Raw genomic sequence first — 23,755 nt, forward strand, 5'->3', positions numbered from 1 at the left:
CCTCTACAGAGACAATTTTCTTTTCTTAAATAAACTGTCATGCTAGTGTTAATATATTGTTGGCTCTCTCATGCTCTGAGAATACAGCTGATATAAAACATGTATATGTTAGATTGGTAATAGTATCTTTAGTGTAGCTGACTAGAACAAATGTGTTTCCCTCATGGCTGTGCTAATGTGATAAAGGAAAATTGGCTGTTCATCAGCTTTTGGCTGGGTAAAGACAGTAGAGATGGAACCACATTCTTTTTTATGCATTAATACCATCGAGAACTTTTCACTAGTTATATTTCATGTGCCTGCATGTTGCACAAAGATGTTGTAAAACATGAGATAATGCTACAAATAACAAAGTAGAAAAGCCTGTATCTTTTATAATGATAACAGTCAAACACAAAATGACAGTAACAGGATGTAAAAAATGGGATGCAAAAAAAAAAATGCAGCCCTACGACCCAGCCGAGAGGTATATATGCAGGCCCACGAGGAGCTAGTGTGTGGTTTTGGGTCTTTATGTCAAGGCTTTGTTTTATAATTAAGTAAAATGTAACATGGGGTCAGTAGACTTAAAGAACTACGTGGTTTTAATAAAAGCAGATTAGATAGTATGGAGAAAAGCTATATGGAATAACTTTTTGAAGAATTAATATTCCCAAGTAATCATGTTGTTAACTCCCAGGATTGGTTGATTGGTTTGTTTGTTTGGAGAGAGACGGCTGTTGGAAAGTAAGACAGTCATTCACTCACATAATGATCTAAAGATGTTGGAGAATGGCCTATTTTCATCAATTATTGTGAGGAAATTTTAGGAGAATAGCATTTGCAATGCTTTGATTTCATTGTATTTTTAATTAAAATGTTAGCATCTAGCCTTTCAACTGCAAGACATTGTATTTCTCTCTTTCCCCTATCCCTACTCCCACCTTCATGTTTTGTTTGCCATTTCAGCACCTTGGCTAGAGCACCAGGAATTCCCTGTACATTCAAGTTAAAAGCACTTGAACAGGACTGTCTGTAGATACTAAAGTTGATATCAAACAGCTGATCAGTTTATTCAGAAATACTTGCCATCATTGAAGATTTTGTATAGATACCATCCATGAAGTAGTCTGCATAACTGTTTGAATTGACTATTCAGGTATCACTGCACACAAATAAAATTTCATAATTCCACAGTTATAATGTAATTGAAAGATCATCTAGCCACAACTCCTGGAACAAATCTGATTGGTTGAATGTTTTATTATTTTATTTATTATTTTTATTTTTTTAAAAGATTTTATTTGAGAGAGAGAGGTAGAACATGAGCGAGGGGAGGGGGACAGGGAGAGGGAGATGCAGGCTCCCCTCTGAGCAGGGAGCCCGTCACGGAGCTCAATCCCCCGACCCCGAGATCATGAACTGAGCTGAAGGCAGATGCTTAACTGACTGAGCCATGCAGGTGGCCCGGTCAAATGTTTTAATAAGATTTCCCTGGAACACATCCATGCTCATTCCCATGTGTATTGTCTCTGGCTGTTGTCCTATTACAATAGCAGAGTTGAGCAGTTGTGACCTGGACCATTTGGACCACAAAGTCAAATCACTTGGCTTGCAGATAAAGAGTATTTATTCTCTGCCTGTTTACAGAAAAACTGATGTAGAGAGTTATTAGGTGTCGGATTAGTTAGCCTAGAATATTTTTGTCAAATTTTTATATTCTGTATTGGGCAAGTAAGTACAGCTGAGTATCACCAACTATGGTACCAACACTAATAAAGGAAATACTTACAAGAAAAATTTTCTATTAGCAACTTAAATTGTATTATATCCATATATTATACATTTTTGGTGTCTCTAGCTTTGAATATTTCTGCCTTTTGTATTCATTTCTGTTTATTTCCAAATATGGAAATATAACAAATTTAGTATCTAAAGGAACAGCATATTCTCAAAAAAGTTATGAAGGCACGGCAGTCAGAGCTGCTTAAATATATGGGACAAATAATTACATATACCTGTGAATACCCTGGTAGATATCACAGCACAAAACTATAATATGTAGGTTCATATCTAGATATATAAACACACAGATATATCATTGAGCCATTAAAATAAATTGTTTTCAGTCTTTCCAACTGAGGAAAGTAGTGAAGTAGGAAATTAACTTGAGAAAGAGTGCTGAAATGTAGTTATTATAAAATACAAGGTTACACAACTAAAATAATAATGGTGATAATTTCTTGCAGGTGCATCAGACAAAAATCAGTTTCTTCATCAATGGTTTGGAGGAGGATAATACAGCATTTGATGCAAGAACTCTAAGTGGTTCAATTACAGATTTTGCCTCTGGTACTACACAAATAGGACAGAGTTTGAATGGTAAGATTCTGACTTCAGAAAATTATTTTATCCAGTTACAGTATTCCTAAAGAAAGTGTCAAAAATAATATTTAAAAATATCTAGGTTTATTTGTTTCCTAGGGCTGTTGCCACAAATTAGCAGCAACTGGGTGGACTTAATACAGCAGATATGTGTGCTCTTCCCACAGTTCTGGAGCCTATAAATCTGAAATCAAGGGTTTGCAGTGTTGTTTTATTCTGGAGGTTCCAATCAGTTCTGTGCCTCTCTTTCTGGCTTCTGGAAGTCCATAGTGCTCCCTGGCTTGTAGCTTTTTCTGGAGGTTCCAATCAGTACTGTGCCGCTCTTTCTGGCTTCTGGAAGTTCATAGTGCTCCTTGGCTTGTAGCTGCACAGACCCAATCTTTGCTTCCATGTTCACATGAGCTTCTCCCCCGTGCCCTCTTCCCTTCTCTTCTCTTCTAAGAGGACTTGTGGTTAAATTTATCACCCCCCCTCCATCCTGTATGCTTTCCTTTCCAGATCCTTCATTACATATGCAAAAACCCTATTTTCAAATAAGGTCACAATCTCAGGTTCCAGGTGGACATACATTTTGGAGATCACTCTTCAACCCACTATACTAGGGAAACTTTAAAATTAAAATGTAACCTATTAAGATCAATTTTTAAATAAGAACAATGAATGATAAACTATATTTTCTCATTTTTTTTGGTTTGAATTTTAAAGTAGGACTTAGAGTATTGGAGACTAAAAAATAATATTCAACAATAATAAGCTGGATTTATGGTGTTCATATCTTCCTGCCATAAAAACAGGCCATATAGGTTTAAAAGATACTATACACTACATCCTGAATAAAAACAGAAATTGAATTTAGAATTATCTTGAAATAATTAGCACAATTGTCTATAAATTGCCTGCACTTTAAAAATGGAATATTATCTTATTAAATAATAAATACTCATTATAATAAAATTCACACAATACAGAACTCTATGGAATAAAAAATATTTTACATTTTTCTACCTTTATAGATACAGCTAACTTTTTTATACCCTTCCAGAATTTTAGTACATATTGCTGGAGATATGGTTATAAATATAATTTTCCAAAAATGAAATTATAATACATATGCTTTCTCTGAGCCCTCTAAAAATAAATACTTTCCCTCCAAATGTTATGGACAACATTCCATGTTAATATGCCTTCTCATTTAAAATTGCTTCATTGTGCACAATTGTATAGCTGGAACAAGAACTTTAAAACAAGCTCCTATTAATGAGCATTTGGATTATTCCTAATATTTCAATATTATTAGCAGTTATTTGCTAGAAATCACTATATATGTCTATATTTCTATACCTCTGTTTCTCTATCTGTGTAGTCCATGCAGACACACATGTATACCTACATATGCCTTTGAACAATTGTCTGCACAATTCCTTAAGACCTTAAACTTTGGTGTCAGTCTGCCTGGATTCAAATCCCCTCTCTCCACTCAGTAGCCATGTGACTTGGAACAACTTTTTAATGACTCTAAAATGTAGTAACCCCAAATTTATTTAATTTATGTATTTTTTAAGTTTTTGTTTTAATTCCACTTAGTTAACCTACAGTGTTATATTAGTTTCAGGTGTATAATATAGTGATTCAACATTTTCATGCATCACCCTGTGCTCATCATGACAAGTGCACTTCTTGATCCCAATCACCTATTTAATTCATCCCCCTCCCCCCTTCCCTCTGGTGACCATCAGTTTATTCTCTATAATTAAGAGTCTGTTTCTTGATTTGCCTCTCTCTCTCTTATTTTTTTTTACCTTTGCTCATTTGTTTTGTTTCTTAAATTCCACATATGAATAAAATCATATGGTATTTGTCTTTTTCTGACTGATTTATTTCACTTAGCATTATACTCTCTAGTTCCATCCATGTTGTTGCAAATGGCAAGATTTCATTCTTTTTATGGCTGAATATTATTCCATTGTGTGTATGTGTGTGTGTGTGTGTGTGTGTGTGTGTGTGTTGTGTGTATCTCACATGTTCTTTATCCATTCATCAATCAATGGACACTTCAGCTGCTTCCATATCTTGGCTATTGTAAATAAAGCTGCTATAAACATGGGGTGCATGTATCCTTTTGAATTAGAGTTCTAGTATTCTTTTAGTTACCCCAAATTTAAAATGATGATGATGACATTACAGTTCCATTGTGAGGATCAAAAGAGTCTATACATGAAAAGTATTACTGTTTTTCTAGAATCTGGCACACTGTAGTTGCTGAACACTTAATGGTATTTTTTAATATTTTTTTATTGTTATGTTAATCACCATATATTACATCATTAGTTTTTGATGTAGTGTTCCATGATTCATTGTTTGTTCATAACACCCAGTGCTCCATGCAGAATGTGCCCTCTTTAATACCCATCACCAGGCTAACCCATCCCCCTACCCTCCTCCCCTCTAGAACCCTCAGTTTGTTTTTCAGAGTCCATCATCTCTCATGGTTCGTCTCCCCCTCTGACTTACTCCCCTTCATTCTTCCTCTCCTGCTAGCTTCTTCTTTTTCTTTTTTCTTAAAATATGTTGCGTTATTTGTTTCAGAAGTACAGATCTGTGATTCAACAGTCTTGCACAATTCACAGCACTCACCATAGCACATACCCTTCCCAATGTCTAATCAACAGAAGTTCCTAATTTTAATGAAGTCCAATTTACTAATTTTTCTTTTATTTTTAGTATTTTTTATGTCCTGTTTAGGAAATCTTTGCAGACCCTGATCTCATGGAGATATTCTTTCTACATTTTAGTTAGAAATGCCATTATGTTATCTCTCAAATTTAGGTCTGTTTTCTATCTGAATTTATTTTTGGGTGTGGTATAAGGTAGGGGTCAAGATTAATTTTTTATTTCTCACCTGAATATTTAATTGACCCAGAACCATTTTCATTAAACAGATCATTTCTTCACTACCCTGCAGTGCATGGTAATTGTCACAAATCATATACTGTATATGTGAAGATGGGTTTGTTTCTGAGCTCTCTATTTTGTCCCAGTGATTTGTTTGCCTATACTTGAATCAAAATATTTAGTTTTCATAGCTCTAGTTTTATAAAAGTGTTAAAATCTGAAAGTATTTAATTTTTGAACTTTTTCCTTTTAATATTTTCTTGGCTATTATATGAATTTTGGAAGTGGTTTTACAATTTTCACAAAACTTCTGCTGGGATTTGAATCATTAACTCAATTTTGGGAAAATGGGCATCTATATGATATCACATCTTCCAATCCATGAATATAATGCATTTCTTAATTTCTTCCAGCAATGTTGTTAATTTTTTGTCCAGAAGTCTCACTCATTTATAAGACTTAGTTCTATGTATTTGTTGGTTCTTTTTTCATGCAATTATACTGAGTATTGTTTTTGAACTTCATTTTCTATTATATAAAAATACCATCAATTTTTATATTGACCTTAATTAAGGCCAGTGACTTTGCTAAATTTAAATTCTGGTAGTTACACAATCCTGTCAGTTGTATATGGTAGACACTCAATTTTTTTCAAATACTTTCAATAAATGCATAAATTGTCATGGCTGTGGAGGTGTCATGTAGATAGTGATAGGTGTTAGTAATTTGAAGTAATGCAAAATTTCAATTTGCGTTGCCCTGTGGTCTGAGTTGTCTAGACATGATCTAGTTTATAGAGAAAAGGTGTGTATTTTTGATATTCAAAATACATTCTAAAACTCTGTGGTTAAATTTCCTACCCCTGGTGTCAAAAAACTTAGAATTAAATCCAATCCTGTTGTGTACCTTTGATGAAAATATGTATCCTTTGTAAATCTCAGGTTTCTAATCTATGAAATGATGTTTTAATAAATAGTTTATAGGACTATAACAAGAATTATATGAGATCATGTGTGGGTAGAATATGTTGCTTGTCATATAGTAAATATTCATTGCGTGGCAACTATTATTAACCTCTTTGAACACCTATTTTCTTGAAAGTAAGGATAATGATAGCTTTCTATAGAATTGTTGAGAGATCAGAGGACAAAATGACTAGACATAACTATTTTAATTTGTATATGTTCTTCGATCAAACTAAACTTATGTGAAAAAGTAATTGAAGGAAACTATATATTTAGAAACTGGGTTTGAGTAATTAGTGTATCTGAGAATTTTATAAAGTACTCTGCATGCAGAATCTCTTAATAAAACATTAAATCTTGTGAGCCTTATTTCAATATTTAATCCCCATTAGTACTTCTAAAAGTGTTTTATTGCACCAAATGTTGCTCAAACTATCTGAAAGTGCTATAAATTAGTCTGCTATGCACTGTGGGATTGAAATTACTTGCTTCTATTCTTCTTCAGTGCACTAAATGTTGAACGAATGCTTCAAAAGGACAGTGGGGACTTAATATGATATTTGTTTTTAAACTATGTAAAAATAAATTTAATTTCTGATTAGAAAACATGTCATTAGAAAGGGTTTATTTCAAATGTTGCTTAGTTTTTTAATTACAATTTTCTCCGTAAGATTTGGGCATCAGAGTGCTACAAGGGAAAGGGTACTTTAAAATAATTTTTGTCTTTATTCTATCAATTTATAGGTACAGTTGTACCTACTGTATCTTTTCTCTAATTAGAGATGGCATATAGACTGGCTCATTACTTCTGCCTAATGAGCCAGGCTCCATGCCACCTCTCTAATCAGAAAAGAGATAGGTACAGAATGTTCCCATGGACTTATTATAAATCATTTTCTTTCTCTCGCTTGCTCCTTTTTTTTTAATCAAAAAATTAAGTCACTGTCCTCCATACTTTCGTCCATACCCAAGATGGTTTCATTCAGGAGAGGTAATTGTGCAGGAGATTACTGCGAGCTGAATTAAGGGTGCTCTCATGCAGTGCCGGGCTGGCTGTCTCTGCTTTGGAGCAGACACTGTCTCAAACCCAGGCATATCAAATGAAGGCCCATAGGAGATCAAGATGTCTTCCCTCTCTTTCTCTGGTTGGACTTAAGTTGTTTCCCTGTTTCTGTACCCAGGAAGCAACAACTTTTCACATGAGTGTTGGCTTGCTACAGAGCTTTGCATGTGTGTGTGGGGGGGGGCAGGGGGGTAGGCTTCTCATCTTTAACTACCATAACTTTCTAGAAAAATATGTTGCCAATGACACTTTCTCTTGCTGCAGGCCTTGTTTTTGCCTCCCCTAGGAAATTAATCATTGACCAGATAAATGCTTTACACTGACTCCTGTATACATACTAATGAAATATGTATAAAGTATATATGCTAATTAGATAATATGTTTTGGTTGGGCTGATTTTTTAATATACAAATAGAAACACCTTAGACCATCTCTATCAACCAGTATGTGTCAGTTCCTTCTTAGAGCACTTTCTTCCATTGCAGGTTTATTCACATGCCTCCAGTTGGACATAAAACCTAGAGGAGTTATGGTAGCAGACATGTAATTACAAGTCTCTAATTTCACTCTGGTATAAACTATAACATCCCCCAAATTTTGGGTTTAAAAATACAAAATTATACGAATCAAACCTTTTCAGGGCTTCTTCTGAACTCATTTATCAACGGAGTTCTAATTTCCCTATGTTATGTATTTAAAGGTGTGAAGCACTTTCTTAGGAAAGTAATTGGACATTAAAGAATCCATGAAGATTTGTTGTTTATCTGAGAAAGTGAACACACAGAAAGAAAAGAATAATCATCTAAAGCTAACTCCACCTTCCTTTCCCTTCCATGTTTTCTGCTGTGTGTTGTATCTTAATTCATCTGCTTGTTTTTCATTCTTTAGTTAAAATACTACCTTTAACTTCTGCTAGCATCCCATAGGTTAACATGTATAAGCTCAGCTAGGTACAGAGGACAGAGGAGGAAAATATTGAAACATCTGACATTTTCCTTGTAATTGAGATTATGATAAAATTTTTCTGAGAGAATTATTTTTGGAATTAGATTAAAAAAGAAATAGAAAAATATAGAAATTGATTAATTAAGACAGGCTAATGGAATAGAAGAGAGTATAGAAAAAAGGCATATATATAGGTGAAGAGGAGTTTAAAGATTGAGGTGGTGTTTCAGCTGGTCCTAGAGAAGTTATCTAACAATAAATCAGGACATTTGGCTAATGAAGTTACAAAAATTAAAAGTATATGCCTTACAACCATACCAAAACAAAACAAAACAAAACACCTGTGGATGAGTTAAAATTTAAATGTAAAGTATATAATCATGAAGTAGTAGAGGAAAATAAGAGCAAATGTTTCTACAATCCTGGCATATTGAAGACTTTTATTAGCATGATACCATGGACAGAAACACTAAAGGAAAATATTGAAAACATCTGACTAACAGAGAATTTAAAATTCAAACAATGCTTATCATTTTGTACTTAGTTTGGCAAAGAATAAAAAAGAGATGATATTAGTGTGGAAAGAGTTTGAGATAATCTGGCAAACTATGAAAAGTAAAAATGTGAACACTAATTCATCTAAGAATTGTACTTCCAGGCTTTATCTCAAAAATATAAGTAAAGAAGGCCTTAAATATACACTCAAAAGTGCTCATTGTAGAATTAAAGTAACAAATAATTGGAACCAATTAAAAAAATCCAAAGGGAGTTGATTAAACAAATTTCAAATTATACTTACAATGGACAAAAGTATGCACAACTAAGAGAAAGGAAATATGTCTATTTGTAGAGACATGGCTATAGGTTCATAATGTGTTATTATGTGAAAAAGCAAGTATGTAGTATAATATACTCTAAATTGAACATGGGTTGACAAAACACAAATCTACATTGGACATTTAAGTTGTACATACAAATTATTATTGCTGTAATAGTTAGTGCCTAAGAAGCAAGGCATGAGATTTAGAATCAGAGAGTTTTGGGTTTGAATCCCAGCTCTGCTTCTTAAAAGCCAAGTGACTTTGTCAAAGAATTTCTCTTCTCAATCCAATTTCTTGACTTGTCTTCCTAAATTTTCTAATTTGTCATGTGTATACATAGTTTTCAAGGTACTTGTAAACTTATAAATAATATGTATTTGGTTCATGTTAGTACTTAATAAAATGTTGCTGTCATAAATAGTAATGTTAATATTATTAATTTAGATGTTAAGTTTATTGATTTGTGAAACAAGTATTTTTAAATAATGGTCATTAACAATATTTAATTTTTTGGCTCAAAGTCAAAATTTTCCTGGGGTGAGGAGGGATAAAATGATAGAGTAATGTTGTGCTAGGTGTTTGAAAGTGCGGTTATTTTGTGTAGGTGAACCCCATGAAATAATCTTTTTATCTTTAAAGATTTGCCGTCTCTGATATGCTTCATTGTTTCCTGCAAACCTATATTCCACCTGCTATTATTTCTTTTTACCCTGAAGAACTTCTTTTTCCACTTTTTATAATTTAGTCAGAGGGAAACATGCTCTGTGAAAATGTCTTTAATTTATCTCTGTTTTTGAAGGATACTTTCACTAGATATAGAATTGATAATTGGTATTTTTTTCAACACCTTAAAGAATTTTGACTTATTGCCTTCCAGCCTTCATTTTTTCTGGTGAGAAATTAACCATGATTCCTGTCAATGTTCCCTTGTATGTGGTAGTTGTTTTTCTCTTGCTGCTTTTAAGTTTTCTTCTGGGGGAGAGCGGAGCAAGATGGCGGAGGAGTAGGAGACCTGGATTTCATCTGGTCTCAGGAATTCAGCTGAATAGGGATCAAACCATTCTGAACACCTACGAGCTCAACAGGAGACTGAAGAAAAGAATAGCAACAACTCTCTGAATAGAAAAGTGACCACGTTCTGGAAGGTAGGACGTGCAGAGAAATGAATACAAGGCGATATTTGGGAGGATGGACGGCAGGGGAGGGGGCCTCCATCGGCCGCTTCTGGCAAGTGATAGAGCCGTGGAGCACAAAATTGGAACTTTTAGAAGTCGACTTCGCTGAGGGACGTCGCTCCAGTGGCTAAGCGGTGGGTGGAACCCTCGTGGGACAGTGTGGTCTCAGGACCCTCGGGGTCACAGAAAGACCGGGGGTGCCTGAGTTTGGCAGAGCTCCCAGGTATTGGAGCAGGGAAGCCAGCTGCAGAGACAGAGCTGAGGTTTGGGCTCTCAGCTTGGGGTTCCCATAAACCATGATCCACGGCCCAGTCGGGCCACTGCTCCTCCAGCAAGGACCCAACAAGTGGCAGATCCGGGGAGACTCCCCTTCCTCCCCCGGGAGGAGCGGCGCGGGAGCGCACCGCAGGGATCTACTGAGTTTGGAGACCCCACAGTGAGTCGGGTGCCAGACACAGAACAGCTCAGTCACAGGCTGGGTGAACACGGAGTGCGGCCGGAGACCGGGGAGAGAGGAGTGATTGACTGCTTTTCTCTGGGGGCGCACTGAGGAGCAGGGCCCCGAGTTCTCAGCTCCTCCAGGTGGAGATTGGGAGGCCACCATTTTCACTCTCGTCCTCCAAAGCTGTACCAAGAGCTTCCAGGGAACAAAAGTTCCTGAGAGCAAAACCAAGGAGCTTGCTTAGCCCAGACCAACAACTGCGGGGCAATTCTGCCTCCGGCAAAGACATTTGGGAACCACGGCAACAGGCCGCTCCCCCAGAAGATCAGCAAGAACAGCCAGCCAAGACCAAGTTTACAGATCAATGAGAATGGGAGAACTCCAGCGCTAGGGGAATACTGCACATAGAATTCATGGCTTTTTTACCATGATTCTTTAGTCTTTCAAAGTTAATTTTTTTTAACTGCCTTTTTTTTTGAGTTTTTCTTTTTCCCTTTTTCAACCAACATCTTATCAATCCCTTTTTTAAAAAAACATTTTTATATTTCATTTTTAGAGTCATATTCTGTCTCTTCATAGTAGTTACCCTTATTTTTGGCATATATATATAAGTTGTTCTCTCTTGAAAATTTCGAGATACACTTTCTCCTAGCAGATCAAAATACACCCTAAATCTCTAGTGTATGGCTTTGTTCTAGTCTCCTGCCTGATCACATTCTCTCCCCCTTTTTTCTTCTTTTTTTTTAAATCCTCTTCTTTCATTTTTCAAACAACTTCTTATCAATTCCTTTTATAAAATTTTTTATAATTTTCATCTTTACAATCATATTCCATCCCTTCATCATATCAACCCTTATTTTGTACATATATGTCTTTTTTCTTTAAAATTTTGGGAGGCACTTTCTTGTAACAGACCAAAATACACCCAAAATCTAGTGTGTGGCACTGATCTATGCACCAGCCTGATCATATTTGATCATATTCTGTTTTTTTTTGTTTTGTTTTCTTCTGTTTTTGTTTCTTTTTATCTTTATCTTTTTCTCTTTTTTTCCTCTTTTTTTTTCTTTCTATTCCTCTCTTTTCCCCTGGTTTCAGGTCTTTTCTGATTTGTGTAAAGTATATTTTCTGGGGACGTTTTTACCCTGTTAGCATTTTGTTCTCTCATTCATCTATTCTCCTCTGCACAAAATGACAAGACAGAAAAAAATCACCTCAACAAAAAGAACAAGAAGTAGTACCATCTGACAGGGACCTACTCAATACAGACATTAGTACGATGTCAGACCTAGAGTTCAGAATCATGATTTTAAAGATACTAGCTGGGCTTGAAAAAAGCATGGAAGTTATTAGAGAAACCCTTTCTGGAGAAATAAAAGAACTAAAATCTAACCAAGTTTTAATCAAAACGGCTATTAATGAGGTGCAATCAAAAATGGGGGCACTAACTGCTAGGATAAATGAGGCAGAAGAGAGAATTAACGATATAGAAGACCAAATGATGGAAAATAAAGAAGCTGAGAAAAAGAGAGATAAACTAATGGATCACGAGGGCAGAAATCGAGAGATAAGCGATACCATAACTCGAAACAACATTAGAATAATTGGGATCCCAGAAGAAGAAGAGAGAGAGGGGCAGAAGGTATATTGGAGCAAATTATAACAGAGAACTTCCCTAATGTGGGGAAGGAAACAGGCATCCAAATCCAGGAGGCACAGAGAACCCCTCTCAAAATCAATAAAAATAGGTCAACACCCCAACATCTAATAGTAAAACTTACAAGTCTCAGAGACAAAAAGAAAATCCTGAAGCAGCTCAGGAGAAGAGATATGTAATCTATAATGGTAGAAACATTAGATTGGCAAGAGACCTATCCACAGAGACCTGGCAAGCCAGAAAGGACTGGCATGATATCTTCAGAGCACTAAATGAGAAAAATATGCAGCCAAGAATACTATATCCAGCTAGGCTGTCATTGAAAATAGAAGGAGAGAGAAAAAGCTTCCAGGACAAACAAAAACTAAAGGAATTTGCAAACACAAAACCAGTCCTCCAAGAAATATTGAAAGGGGTCCTCTAGGCAAAGAGAGAGCCTAAAAGCAGCATAGGCCAGAAAAGAACACAGACAATATACAGTAATAGTCACCTTACAGGCAATACAATGGCACTAAATTCATATCTTTCAATAGTTACCCTGAGTGTAAATGGGCTAAATGCCCCAATAAAAAGACACAGGCTATCAGATTGGATTAAAAAACAAGACCCATCGATATGTTGTCTGCAAGAGACTCATTTTAGACCCAAAGACACCCCCAGATTGAAAGTCACGGGGTGGAAAACCGTTTACCATGCTAATGGACACCAAAAGAAAGCTGGGGTGGCAATCCTTATATCACACAAATTAGATTTTAAACCAAAGACTATAATAAGAGATGAAGAAGGAGACTATATCCTACTTAAAGGGTCTATCCAACAAGAAGATCTAACAATTGTAAATATCTATGCCCCTAACATGGGAGCAGCCAATTATATAAGGCAATTAATCACAAAAGCAAAGAAACACATTGACAATAATACAATAATACTGGGAGATTTTACCAGCCCCCTGACTGAAATGGACAGATCATCTAAGCAAAAGATCAACAAGGAAATAAAGACTTTAAATGACACACTGGACCAAATGGACTTCACAGATATATTCAGAACATTCCATCCCAAAGCAACGGAATACACATTCTTCTCTAGTGCCCATGGAACATTCTCCAGAATAGACCACATCCTAGGTCACAAATCAGGTCTCAACTGGTACCAAAAGATTGGGATTATTCCCTGCATATATTCAGACCACAGCGCTTTGAAACTAGAACTCAATCACAAAAGGAAAGTCAGAAAGAACTCAAATACATGGAGGCTAAAGAGCATCCTACTAAAGATGAATGGGTCAACCAGGAAATTAAAGAAGAGTTTAAAAAATCCATGGAAACAAGTGAAAATGAAAACACAACTGTTCAAAATCTTTGGGATGCAGCAAAGGCAGTGCTAAGAGGAAAGTATATAGCAATACAAGCCTTTCTCAAGAAACAAGAAAGGTCTCAAATATACAACCTAACCCTACACCTAAAGGAGCTAGAGAAAGAACAGCAAATAAAGCCTCAACCCAGCAGGAGAAGAGAAATCATAAAGATCAGAGCAGAAATCAATGAAATAGAAACCAAAAGAACAGTAGAACAGATCAACGAAACTAGGAGCTGGTTCTTTGAAAGAATTAACAAGATTGATAAACCCCTGGCCAGACTTACCAAAAAGAAAAGAGAAATGACCCAAATCAACAAAACCATGAATGAAAGAGGAGAGATCACAACCAACAGCAAAGAAATACAAACAATTATGAGAACATATTATGAGCAACTACATGCCAGAAAATTAGATAATCTGGAAGAAATGGATGTATTCCTAGAGATGTATCAACTACCAAAACTGAACAAGGAAGAAATAAAAAACCTGAAGAGACCTATAACCACTAAGGAAATTGACAGTCATCCAAAATCTCCCAACAAACAAAAGCCCCAGGCCAGATGGCTTCCCAGGGGAATTCTACCAAACATTTAAAGAATTTATACCTATTCTTCTGAAACTCTTCCAAGAAATAGAAATGGAAGGAAAACTTCCAAACTCGTTTTATGAGGGACCATTACCTTGATCCCCAAACCAGACAAGGACCCCATCAAAAAGGAGAATTACAGACCAATATCCTTGATGAACATGGATGCAAAAATTCTCACCAAAATACTAGCCAATAGGATAAAATAGTACATTAAAAGGATTATTCGCCACGACCAAGTGGGATGTATCCCTGGGCGCAGAGTTGGTTCAACATCTGCAAATCAATCAATGTGATACAATACATTAACAAAAAAAGAACAAAAATCATATGATCCTCTCAATAGATGCAGAAAAAGGGCGCCTGGGTGGCTCAGTTGTTTAAGCGACTGCCTTCGGCTCAGGTCATGATCCTGGAGTTCCGGGATCAAGTCCCTCATTGGGGTCCCGGCTCAGCAGGGACTCTGCTTCTCCCTCCGACACCCCCCCATGCTCTCTCTCTATCTCTCATTCTCTATCTCAAATAAATAAAATCTTAAAAAAATTTAAAAGAAATAGATGCAGAAAAAGCATTTGACAAAGTACAGCATCCTTTCTTGATCAAAACTCTTCAGAGTAGAGGGATAGAGGGTACATACCTCAATATCATAAAAGCCGTCTATGAAAAACCCACAGCAAATATCATTCTCAATGGGGAAAAACTGAGAGCTTTCCTCCTAAGGTCAAGAACCCGGCAGGGATGTCCACTATCACCACTGCTATTCAACATAGTATTAGAAGTCCTAGCCACAGCAATCAGACAACAAAAAGAAATCAAAGGCATCCAAATCGTCAAAGAAGAAGTCACATTCTCACTCTTTGCAGATGATATGATACTTTATGTGGAAAACCCAAAAGACTCCACCCCAAAACGGCTAGAACTCGTACAGGAATTCAGTAAAGTGGCAGGATATAAAATCAATGCACACAAATCAGTGGCATTCTTATACACCAACAACAAGACAGAAGAGACACAAATTAAGGAGTCAATCCCATTTACAATTGCACCCAAAACCATAAGATACCTAGGAATAAATCTAACCAAAGAGGCAAAGGATCTGTACTCAGAAAAGTATAAAATACTCATGAAAGAAATTGAAGAAGACACAAAGAAATGGAAAAACGTTCCATGCTCATGGATTGGAAGAACAAATATTGTGAAGATGTCAATGCTACCTAGAGAAATCTACACATTCAATGCAATCCCCATCAAAATACAATCCACTTTTTTCAAAGAAATGGGACAAATAATCCTAAAATTTCTATGGAACCAGAAAAGACCCCGAATAGCCAGAGGAATGTTGAAAAAGAAAAGCAAAGCTGGCGGCATCACAATTCCGGACTTCAAGCTCTATTACAAAGTTGTCATCATCAAGACAGTATGGTACTGGCACAAAAACAGATCAATGGAACAGAATAGAGAGCCCAGAAATGGACCCTCAACTCTATGGTCAACTCATCTTTGACAAAGCAGGAAAGAATGTCCAACGGAAAAAAGACAGTCTCTTCAACAAATGGTGTTGGGAAAATTGGACAGCCACATGTAGAAGAATGAAATTGGACCACTTTCTTACACCACACACAAAAATAAACTCAAAATGGTTGAAAGACCAAAATGTGAGACAGGAGTCCGTCAAAATCCTAAAGGAGAACACAGGCAGCAACCTCTTTGACCTCAGCAGCAGCAACTTCTTCCTAGAAACATCGCCAAAGGATAGGGAAGCAAGGGCATAAATGAACTATTGGGACCTCATCAAGATTAAAAGCTTTTGCACAGCAGAAAAACCAGTCCACAAAACCAAAAGACAACTGACAGAATGGGAGAAGATATTTGTAAATGACATATCAGATAATGGGCTAGTATCCAAAATCTATAAAGAATTTATCAAACTCAACACCCAAAGAACAAATAATCCAATCAAGAAATGAGCAGCAGACATGAACAGACATTTTTCCAAAGAAGACATCCAAATGGTCAACAGACACATGAAAAAGTACTCAACATCGCTTGGCATCAGGGAAATCCAAATCAAAACCTCAATGAGATACCACCTTACACCAGTCAGAATGGCTAAAATTAACAAGTCAGGAAACGACAGTTGTTGGTGGGGATGTGGATAAAGGGGCACCCTCCTACACTGTTGGTGGGAAGGCAAGCTGGTGCAACCACTCTGGAAAACAGTATGGAGGTTCCTCAAATTTGAAAATAGAACTACCATATGATCCAGCAATTGCACTATTTGGTATTAACCCCAAAGATACAAATGTAGGGATCTGAAGGGGTACATGCACCCTGATGTTTATAGCAGCAATGTCCACAATAGCCAAACTGTGGAAAGAGCCACGATGTCCATCAACAGATGAATGGATAAAGAAGATGTGGTGTGTGTGTGTGTATATATATATATAAAATAGAATATTATGCAGCCATCAAAAGGAATGAGATCTTGCCATTTGCAATGACGTGGATGGAACTGGAGTGTATTATGCTGAGTGAAATAAGTCAATCAGAGAAAGGCATGTATCCTATGACCTCACTGATATGAGGAATTCTTAGTCTCTGGAAACTGAGGGTTGCTGGAGTGGGGGTGGGATGTGAGGGATGGGGTGGCTGGGTGATAGACATTGGGTAGGGTATGTGGTATGGTGAGCGCTGTGAATTGTACAAGACTGTTGAATCACAGATCTGTACCTCTGAAACAAATAATGCAATATATGTTAAGAAAAAAAAAGATAGCAAGAGGGGAAGAATGAAGGGGGGAAATCAGAGGGGGAGACGAACCATGAGAGACGATGGACTCTGAAAAACAAACTGAGGGTTCTAGAGGGGAGGGGGGATTGGTTAGCCTGGTGATGGGTATTAAAGTGGGCACGTTCTGAGTGGAGCACTGGGTGTTGTGCACAAACAATGAATCATGGAACACTACATCAAAAACTAATGACGTAATGTATGGTGATTAACATAACAATAAAAATATTTAAAGAAAAAAAAAGATTTCTTCTGTAATGTTAACAGTTTGACTAAGTTGTGCCTATGCATAGTTTTTATTATATTACCCTGGTTGAGGTTTGATTAGACTCTTACATATGTAAAGTGATGTTTTCATTACTTTTGAAAGTTCTTGATAATTACCTCTTTAAACTTTTCTTTCCTTTTGAATTTTCTTTCTCCTTTTCCTCTTGAACTTCAGGTAAATTTATTTTAGAGCACTGGATATCATCCCACAGATCCAGAGCATTTTTGTTTGTTTTTGTCTTCCCTATTCTTTGGTCTTGGTGTTTCTCTTTCATATTTCCTTTTGCCCTGTTTTGAAATGCACTGATCATTTTCTCTTTTTTATCTAGGTTGCTGTTAAGCCTATGTAGAAAATTCTTCATTTTTAATATCATATTTTTCATTTCCAGCATTCCCATTTATCTACTTTTTTGGTAGATTCTATCTCTCTATGCAAATTTCCCCAATCTAGTCACACATACTGGCATTCTCCATTTCCACTGGATCTTTTGTTGTTTTTGTCTTAGGTATTTTCAAGTCCTTATCTGATAATTCCAATGTCTGGGCCATGTATGCATCACTGCCTATTGATGGTTTCCTCTCTTAACAATGGGCCACATTTTCTTCATGTGTCTGACAATACTTTTGTTGTGTGCTAGACATTTTGTATATAGGACTGGAAAACCTAGTGAATAATATTTACCTATAGAGAAAAGAGCACTGCTGTTTTTGTCAGGCTTCTAAAGAGAGATAGAGAAAGAGAGTGAGAGAATATGTTGGGGGAAAATGAGTAGAAGAACAGCATCAAACTGATTTGAAGTTGATCTGGATGTGGGCTTTATTACAGTTTCATTATTATGTCATTCACCACTGGTTTCACATGTTTGAAGAAAGAATCAGGATGGGTGCAGACTCACTGTGTGCTTGGGCTCTTTGGAATTCTAAGCTCTTGATCCAGCCTAGTATGGCTCACTCTCCCACCTCTTGCTTTATTTTAGGGAGACAAGCTGTCCTGGGGTCCCATCTTTCCTGTGAAAATCTTGTTACTTTGTAGACTTTAATTCATTTAGACTTTTTTTGTGTCCTCTACTTTCTAATGGGTTAAAAAATGATTTTATAGGGGCACCTGGGTCGCTCAGTTGGTTAAGCATCTTCCTTTGGCTTAGGTCATGATCCCGGGGTCCTGGGATCCAGTCCCGCATCGGGCTCCCTGCTCAGCTGGGAGTCTGCTTCTCTCTCTCCCTCTCTGCTCTTTCTCTCTCTCAAATAAATAAATAAAATCTTTTAAAAAATGATTTTATAGCTTATCTGGCATATTTTGATTATTGGGTTAATAGCTAAGTGATGGTTCCTTGCAAATTTCTATGTCTTTTTTTTAAAGATATATTTATTTATTTATTTGAGAGATAGAGACAGAGAGACAGAGAGCAAGAGAGAGCAGGAGCAGGGAGGAGAGGGAGAAGCAGGGAGCCTGATGTGCAGCTCTGTCCCAGGACACTAGGATCATGACCAGAGCAGAAGGCAAATGCTTAACCGATTGAGCCATCCAGGCACCCCACAAATTTCTATGTCTTAACCCAAACTTGAAGTCCAGCCATTATTGTAACATCTAATGGAACTTTTCTAGTATTAATGGAACATTTCAAGGAATACGGATATGTTATTATTCTTCCATCAAATTTTTTTTCTTGACTCCCACTTTCCACCAGTTTTGTTTCTTTGCTCCTCTTTTAAAGCAAAACTCCCTCAAATTTTGTCAATGATAGCTGTCTTTAGTTCTTCTTTTCCAGTTCTACTGTGTACAGTCAGGCTTTTAGCTCACCACTATAAACTGTACTTGTTAAATCTCTATTGACCTTTACATCATAAACTAATAGTTAATTTCACATCTTTATCCTATTTGACTCATCAACATCATTTAATGATTTGAGATCACTCCTTCTTTGGTATACTTTCTTCACTTGGCATCTAAGACCACATTATCTCCAGCTTGCCTCTGAGTTTCCAGTTGCTACTTCTCAATTTGATTTCCTGCTTCCTCTTTATCCCCTTAACTTCTTAATATTGGTATCCCAGGCCTCACACCTTGGCTTTCTTCCCAAGTCTATATACATGCATTCCCTTAAGCTTCACCTCCAGATTCAGTTTTAAATACCCTCTAAATGGCTTGAGCACTAAATTGAAATCTACCTTCTCTCCTCCTCCCCCCAGCCTCTTTCCTAAGTTCCCAACTGCTACATCAGTCTAGCTAAAATCTCCATTTGGATGCTTAACTTATATCTCAAAATTGTTTTTTCACAAACTGGACTTCTGATGTGTTAGATCTCTCACTTTGACCCGCACACTGTTTCTTCCTTAATCCTCTCTATCTCAGGTAAGGGCAATTTCATTTTTCCACTAATTGAGAACAAAAGATTGGTGTCATCCTTGCCAATTCTTTCACATGTGATATGTTATGTGTCAGAAGAGTTCTGTTGATGTTACCTTCAAAATATATCCTGATTTTGATTCCTTCTCACCACCTCCGCTAGAATCATCCAAGTCCAGGGCATGGTTGCTGCTTTTGCCTGGATTACTGCAAAGTCTTTTAACTGCCTCCACCCTGGCCCTCCACTTTCTTCCCAACACAGTAGCCAGGGTTGTTCTATTACACATGAGTCAGATCATGTTACTTCTCTGTCCTACCTCACCAGAGTGAAAGCCATGATTTTTAAGATGGCCTATAAGACTTACATGATCTGACTGCAGTTACTTCTCTGGCTTTACTATTACTATCATTTCTTGTGTTCACTTTGTCTCACCCAAACTGGCCTTGTTGCTCTTTCTTGAATATGTGAAGCACACTTCTGTCTTAGAGTCTTTGCAGTATTCACTATTCCTTTAGTCTGGAAGTCTTTACCTCCTGATATCCACAGGGCTGACTCCCTCTCTTATTTGGGTCTGCTCAAATATCACCTTCTTAATGAAATCTTCCCTACCACCCTGTTTAAAACTGCAAATACCAGTTCACCACTTTTGGTCCTCATTATGCTGCTCTTTTTTTATTTCCTCCCATGACACCATTTTAACATAGGAGTTACTTATTATTTTTGTTGTATATGTATGTTTTGCTCTCTAGAATGTAAATTCTGTGAGGGCAGAGATTTTTTTGCTTACGTTGTTCACTGATGTATCCGAAGAGCCTAGAAGATTCCATGTCACGTGGTAGCATTCAGTAAATATTTGCTGTTTGCTCAATAAATGAATGGAGTAGGAGCATCTAAAGGGTAGAGCTTATACGTGCAGCCTAAGTTAGTCAGCCTTACATCTCTGGTAATGTTCCAGAAGTGATATCTAATAAACTTGTTTTGTTCACTGGAATAGAAAATGTTGCAAAGCAGTAGTTGAGTGGACACTGATTAAAGGAGAAGAAGGAGTCAAAGATGTATTATAAAAAGAAAGAGTGATGTTGGGGTTTTGTGTGTACATGGGTGCATATGTGAGGTAGGAAGGAAGAAGGGAGAAGAAGAAAAAGAGGGAGTGGTTAATGGATGGGAGGAGATGAGGGAAGTGAGAGCATAGAAGTAAACTGAGGGGGATGAGCACTGATTATCTGAGATAGAAAAGGAATATCCTAGTAGAAGTGACAAAAGGTCACTTGAAACAGGTGACTGGGTTTGAGGATTGATTTAGGGTTAATGATACAGAGGTAAGAATATTCTTATAAAGGTTATTTTTGAGGTTCTAGAAGCAGACAAAATTCTTGAAGTAGAGAACTGTAGAAAAAACATAGAGCTACAGTTAGATGTTTGGGGGATGGGGATAAGTTGGAGGGGCAACTGAGGAGATACAGATGTGGTCTAGAAGGGCTATGATATTAGAAGACAAGTGAAGAACATCTCAAGATGTTCTTTAATAACATCAAGCAGCAGAATATTAAGGAGAAGGAGTTATAAAACTGAGAATCACACCTAGGTTGGCCATCAAGAGTGCACTCGTGGTCTAGGAGAGAAAAGGGGTCTAGATCAATTACAATGAGACTGAAGGATAAGGAAAAAGAGGCTTTGAGTGTAGATATTGGAGAAAGCTGGTTGTGAAGAGAAGGAAAGGAATTGGATGAAGTGAGCAAAACGTAAGTTTCTGTTTTCTGGTGGTTGTTTACTACGTTTGAATATTTTATGGCCATCTATTGATTCTTAGGATAACAACTTTCTTTTTACTGATTTAAATAATGATTCCAGAGGTGAATTTTCAAAATTTCTTAATTCAAGAAATTTTATAGTAGTGTATGTATTGTACATTTGTATAATAATACCTATATTAATTGTATGTGACTGTACATTGAATGCTTGCTTTTTGTTATTGTCTGCAGTGATAGTTTTATTTGGAGATTTATTTTCTTCTTATGGTTCCATAACAATGGGAGTATATTCTTATCCTTTGCTATTGATGCCTCAAAACAACATTAACAATAACAACAAAACCAGAAAAAAATTCCCTTTTTTTTTTTTTTTTTTTTGGCTTAAAGCCCTTACCATTTTGAGCATTAAAAAAGTAAATGAGGGCGCCTGGGTGGCTCAGATGGTTGAGCATCTGCCTTCGGCTCAGGTCATAGTCCCAGGGTCCTGGGATCGAGTCCCGCGTCGGGCTCTCTGCTCCTTGGGAGCCTGCTTCTCCCTCTGCCTCTCTCTCTCTCTCTCTCTGTCTTTCATGAATAAATAAATAAAATCTTTAAAAAAATAAAAAAATAAAAAAGTAAATGAGCAAGCTATTTTGATGCTCTATTCTAGAATCATCATATTTTGAAGTTCTAGATTTTTATGATTTGTTTTTAAATTTGTTTTTGAATATAATGTTTTCTTCAGTGTCACACTGAAGTAAATAGAAATCAGATAATTAACCTGATCCCTTCATACATACCTTTATTTTCATTTTGAATTCTTGATAGGAATGATGAAAGGCCATTACCTACCATTTTTGAAAGGACACAGATTTGTTTTTTACATATGTGAATCTATTAATGGTGTTGTCAAGATGCTCAGTCTTTAATATCTGATATTTTCAAAAATAAAGATTCTTAGTTTGATATCATACTAGATATTATTTCTAAAAAAATGCAGTAGTTATCTTTAATTCTTTTAACCCGTGGGTAGATATCTCTATTTAAAGCCATCTATGCCAATTATTACACTTCTAGTTCTAATTCTAAAATTTTTGGTTCACAAAGGACAGATCTAGTCTTAGTAACTTAACCTGTTATTACCATTTTTTTGACTTTAGCATTTATAGTAGCATCTAACTTTCTAAAATAACTTAGAAATGTCCCACTTTCTTTACATCAGTGATTTTTCCAGGCAATGGACATTTATAGCATTGAAATTTCAAAATGTATTTAAAACAATTTTTAAAGATTCTTAAAGATCCCCTTCCCTGTTCTGTATTTACATGTTATCATTCTCATGTATGTTTTATGCTTTTATTATAGGGTTGAATCATATAAAATTGCCGTTTTTATACGTTAAAAATGGCTAAATACTAGCTATTTCAAATGGTTCAACCTAATATGTACGTAAATACCCTTAACTAATATAATATTGGCTATTATCTTCATTCTCTCAAAATGTGGATGAATGGCTTCTTAGTATACTTGGTTTTTGTACAACAATTGTTTCCAAGAATTACTCGTCCTCATTCATTTTAGTTGCATTATTAATATCTTATTTAATGAATAAAAGCATGTATTATTTATTTGTTCCCAAATTGAGAATTAGATTTTATCTCTTTTTATAATTTATAAAATTGTGTAATTATAAGTTTCTCCTTGTACACATTCGTTTTACTTCTTCCTTTCCAATCTGGAAAATGTTTATTTTTCTTGCTTAATTACCTGGTTAGTATGTCCAGAACAGTGTTGAATAGAAGTGGCAAAAGTGGACTCTGTGTCTTGTTCCTAATTGTAGGGGAAAACATTCAGTTTTTCACCATTAAATGTAATGTTAGCTGTAGATTTTTAGAAATGCCCTTTATCAGATGGGGAAGTTCCCTTCTTTCATAGTTTGTTTTCCTAATGAAGTAGTGTTTTTGTAGAGATTACTTAAAAATACAATGAAATAGGGTTGGAATTTGGTAAATGCCTTTCCTGCATCTATGGAGATGATCATTTGTTTTTTTATCCTTTATTCTATCAATATTGTGCATTATTCAATATTCACATATTGAATCAGCCTTGTATCTCTGGGATCAATGCGTATATAATCTTTTCATGTATGGTGCTGGATTTGGTTTACTAGTATTCTGTTGAAAATTTTGACTCTATATTTATAAAACATACTGATCTGTAACTTTGTTTTCTTGTGATGTTTAATTGGTTTTGGTATCAGAATAAGATGACATCATAGAGTCAACTCACTCTGTGAATGATTTGAGAATTGTTTCTTCATCTTCTCTTTTTTGGAAGAGCTTGTGAGGGATTGGCAC

General features: G+C 36.1%; 1 protein-coding gene across 1 annotated transcript in view; it reads left to right on the top strand.

Annotated features, from left to right (window-relative positions):
* Positions 1-23,755, top strand: part of USH2A (usherin) — a 717,806-nt gene that overhangs the window by 38,539 nt on the left and 655,512 nt on the right. The window contains exon 3 of the mRNA XM_027612135.2: positions 2,229-2,361. Within this exon, the coding sequence (XP_027467936.2) occupies positions 2,229-2,361 (133 nt within the window). The remainder of the gene's footprint in view (positions 1-2,228; positions 2,362-23,755) is intronic.

Source organism: Zalophus californianus, chromosome 10, assembly GCF_009762305.2.
Source record: "Zalophus californianus isolate mZalCal1 chromosome 10, mZalCal1.pri.v2, whole genome shotgun sequence".
Lineage (NCBI taxonomy): Eukaryota > Metazoa > Chordata > Mammalia > Carnivora > Otariidae > Zalophus > Zalophus californianus.